Source organism: Phytophthora parasitica (assembly GCF_000247585.1).
Source record: "Phytophthora parasitica INRA-310 unplaced genomic scaffold supercont2.10, whole genome shotgun sequence".
Classification (NCBI taxonomy): Eukaryota; Oomycota; class Peronosporomycetes; order Peronosporales; family Peronosporaceae; genus Phytophthora; species Phytophthora nicotianae.
The window spans coordinates 1,015,759-1,019,018 of NW_008648996.1; the positions used below are offsets into that span (position 1 = coordinate 1,015,759).

General features: G+C 48.5%; 2 protein-coding genes across 2 annotated transcripts; both read right to left on the bottom strand.

Moving 5' to 3' along the window:
- Window positions 1-5: 5 nt before the first annotated feature.
- Window positions 6-174, bottom strand: PPTG_21969 (hypothetical protein; the record flags this gene model as incomplete). Its single annotated transcript, XM_008901137.1, has 2 exons — window positions 6-68; window positions 118-174. 2 exons carry the CDS (start codon window positions 172-174, stop codon window positions 6-8), a joined length of 120 nt encoding a protein of 39 aa, XP_008899385.1.
- A 621-nt stretch (window positions 175-795) lies between these two features.
- On the bottom strand, window positions 796-2,800 carry PPTG_06837 (hypothetical protein). Its single transcript, XM_008900880.1, has 2 exons — window positions 2,077-2,800; window positions 796-2,017 (listed from the first exon to the last, which is right to left on the bottom strand). The coding sequence occupies exons 1-2, from the start codon at window positions 2,777-2,779 to the stop codon at window positions 1,149-1,151; spliced, it is 1,572 nt and encodes a 523-aa protein (XP_008899128.1). The 5' UTR covers window positions 2,780-2,800; the 3' UTR covers window positions 796-1,148.
- Between the last annotated feature and the right edge of the window lie 460 nt (window positions 2,801-3,260).

Consider the following 3,260-nt stretch of genomic DNA (forward strand, 5'->3'; position numbering starts at 1 on the left):
AACACTTACGTCTTTGTCAGCGTTTGCTGCGCGTCGTGCAGCCACATCTTGACGTCGTCGCTTTGTCTCTGTGGTCAGGTGTGAGAGCTCCGATGAGATGTCTTCGATTTTTTTCACTTGCGAGTTTGGTCCTGGGTCGTCTTCTGCGTCCAAGCGAGGACGCTTCGTCGCCATCGTGCAAATTGTCGAATGATATGCTAGCTCTCCTGCTTTGGCAACAAAGATGCAGTCTAAAACACTGAATTCAAGTATATTGTTATGCAGTCATCTATTGGCCGAAATAAGTATTCATTGCACTTGCAGTGTGTGAGTGATGCTCAGAGGTAATTGTAAAAATATTGCAAAGTAAAGCGCATACGTCTGCGAAGACGGTAGCGCAGGTGTGGAGCACTAGACCTTCAGGAGTATGGGTCAGAGATCATTTTGGTAATGGGTGGCGTAGCTGGCTGCTGTTGCGGTTAAATAAATCCGGTACTACTGTTGGTACTTATACAATGAATCATGATCCATGATCGCCCGTGCAGATGGTAACTATCCGTCGGGGACTCGCATCGATACATGCAGCAATGCGAGTGCTGGTCATGGGAAAGTCGTACGGGCACAAACCCATCGTGAGCTGTGCTGTAGAGGGCGAGTCAGTATTCAATTGGAGTGTCATCATGCGAATCAAGTTAGTACAGTATTTGAACAGTAACCTGTCCGCGAGATTCAATAAATAGTTGTTGCTGTACTGCAACAAGATTGTGCTCCGGGAATCCTATAGTAAACTAAATGTATCATAGTACGCATGTAACGTTATATTTTATAGGCGATAGCAATAACGAACCCACAGCATCGAATTTGTTTTCTTTTATGGTGGTGGCATGTACACCCGGTGATGAAGCGGGTATCGCAAACATTCATCAGAGCTTGTCGTTTCAGAAGATCTCAGCAAAGTGTATGCTTTGCACAATGGAAAATGAAGGCGACACACATTCGTGAATTCGATGTTGACTCTTTGCATTCCTTGGCGATATACATAAGAATTTGGAACAGTATTGTTAACTTGATTGAGCTTGAAGTGCAGACAGCAATCAGTGGGTAGAGAATGTTAGTCTCCGCTCAATACAAGCTATCTGAGGGCAAGCTCTACGTTCAATGGTCCCTCGTCAGAGTTCCAACGCAACAGCCTCATCCGATTCTTCCGAGTCCTCTCCATCCTGCAAAGGGCACGGCAAAAAGCGCCTCGTGATCTCTCGCCACGTCGGAATCCCGATGATTCGTCTACCAGCCACGAGGTCTTCCATGATAGAGAAGCAGCGAGTGTGACCCTTGACACCGAAATTGGCTCGGAAAAGGTCAGAATAGTCGTCAATGGGGCCAATGCACTCGCCGTGGTGAGCACACGCGATCATCTCCATTTGCTCATTTGCCGCCTTTTCATTGTAGCCGAGGATTTGGGCAGTCTCGAACAGGGCAATGTTGCATAGTTTCACCGAGTCATCGTCCTCCGTTCCATCGGAAATCGTCGGAAGTAGCGGATTTTTCGTTTTCTTCGCTGTAGCTGCTAGTTTTTCATCCGCAAGAAGCGATACTGCAGTCAAGGTATTGGAATCGTTGCAGTTCTCGTACATATTGGCCAGCCCGCCGCTGATATTGTACGTGTAGCTGTAGTTTCCCAGATCCTTGGCGTCCACGTAGTCACTATACTTATAGGGTAGATCTTTGAAGAACGGATACAGGATATTGTTGGGGTCTTGCCACACATTCACGTTCGTCTTGCCGTCATTGGCCAATGCACGCATCGTGATATTATCGGAGCCGCTGAAGTTCACGCCACCCGATCGAGCACAAGAGGTCCAGAACCGAGGGTCACTTCTCTTCGCTTCACTGGACAGGAAGAGTCTTCCATCTCCGTTCTGGCATTTCAAGTAAATCGTCTGCAGCAGGTCAATAAGCGTGTGATGCGAGTAGAATACAGGATCAACAGGGGCTTGGAAGTACACCATTACACCACCCATTGCGTTGTGAATAGCGTCTTGGATACAATGAAGTTAGTACTTTGTAATTATCAATGAGGTGCAAAGCGTTACGTACTGTGGACGCCTCGTTCGACCGCCAAGGTGAAGCTTCCGGAGTCGCTGTAAGTGAACACTTGCTGATACACGGAGCCAAAGGAAGCTTCGGTGGGATAAGTGGTAGCAGTCAAGAATTTACTTCGAGTTCGGGTAATGCAATGCGCACAGCCCGTATTGTTCCCGCAGAAACGATAGGCGAGTCCTTGATTCACACAGATTGTCCTGGACGAGGAGGCGATGCTTGTTCCGTAGACTGATAGCGTTTTGCTCAATCCGGTGGTCGTTCCACCAAAGTCAGAGATGATAGGCGAGCATCCCTCGATACTGGCGCAATTGTTACTTGCTTGACGAGCCGACGCCGAGAGGTGGTCCCAGTACGGCAACGTGATGCATTGATACGAGGGGTCGAGACTGCGCAGCATATTCTCGTAGCCTAGCAGCAGCATGCGGTGCCAATAGATGAAGACACACGTTTGATGCGCCTCGAGACCCGTGACTTTCTCAGTGTGGATTTGCACGAACTTTTGGTGGAAACCTTGATCCATTGCCACTCCGACCGCTTCGGTGTACAGAGCCTTCTCCGCATCGGTGAAGCTATCCCATGACTTGCGAATTCGCGGCTGCGAACAAGATGTTCCCACTTGCTGAGCGTGGGCGAGGAAGTGCCCAAGATACAGCAACAAGGCCACCAGCCGCAACGTAAAAGCCCCCGACGACGACATGCTTGGATCCGATGCGTGTCAAATTCTGCAATGATGGTCCATTGGTTGTCAATCAAAGCCGCAAAGATATTGCGACTCTTCGTGCAAAGATCGCGATCCATGATTTTTTTTTTTTTTAATTTTCTTTTAGACCATTCCTTAATATGCTTTTCACCGAGAATGTCACCCTCTGAAATGAGGATTTCTCTCGACTTTCTGGCGCCTACCTACTCTATAGAGCAAACAGGATAATAATGCCTGAGCAGGCTGTCCTAGAGAGATTGCTACGAGCCTCCTCGACACATTGCTGCATCGAGGCACCCGTGGACACTTGCCGTTGTTTTCACGTTCTTGGTCTTGAAAACGCGAGTGGTCTTGGTTGACCACGAAGCTTGCACTCGATCAGAAGCATCAGCATGTTCTTCGAAGCGTTCTCGTCTCGATTCACAGTCATACCGTGACAGCCATTGTTGGTGCAATGGAGTACACTGTGGACCTTCAA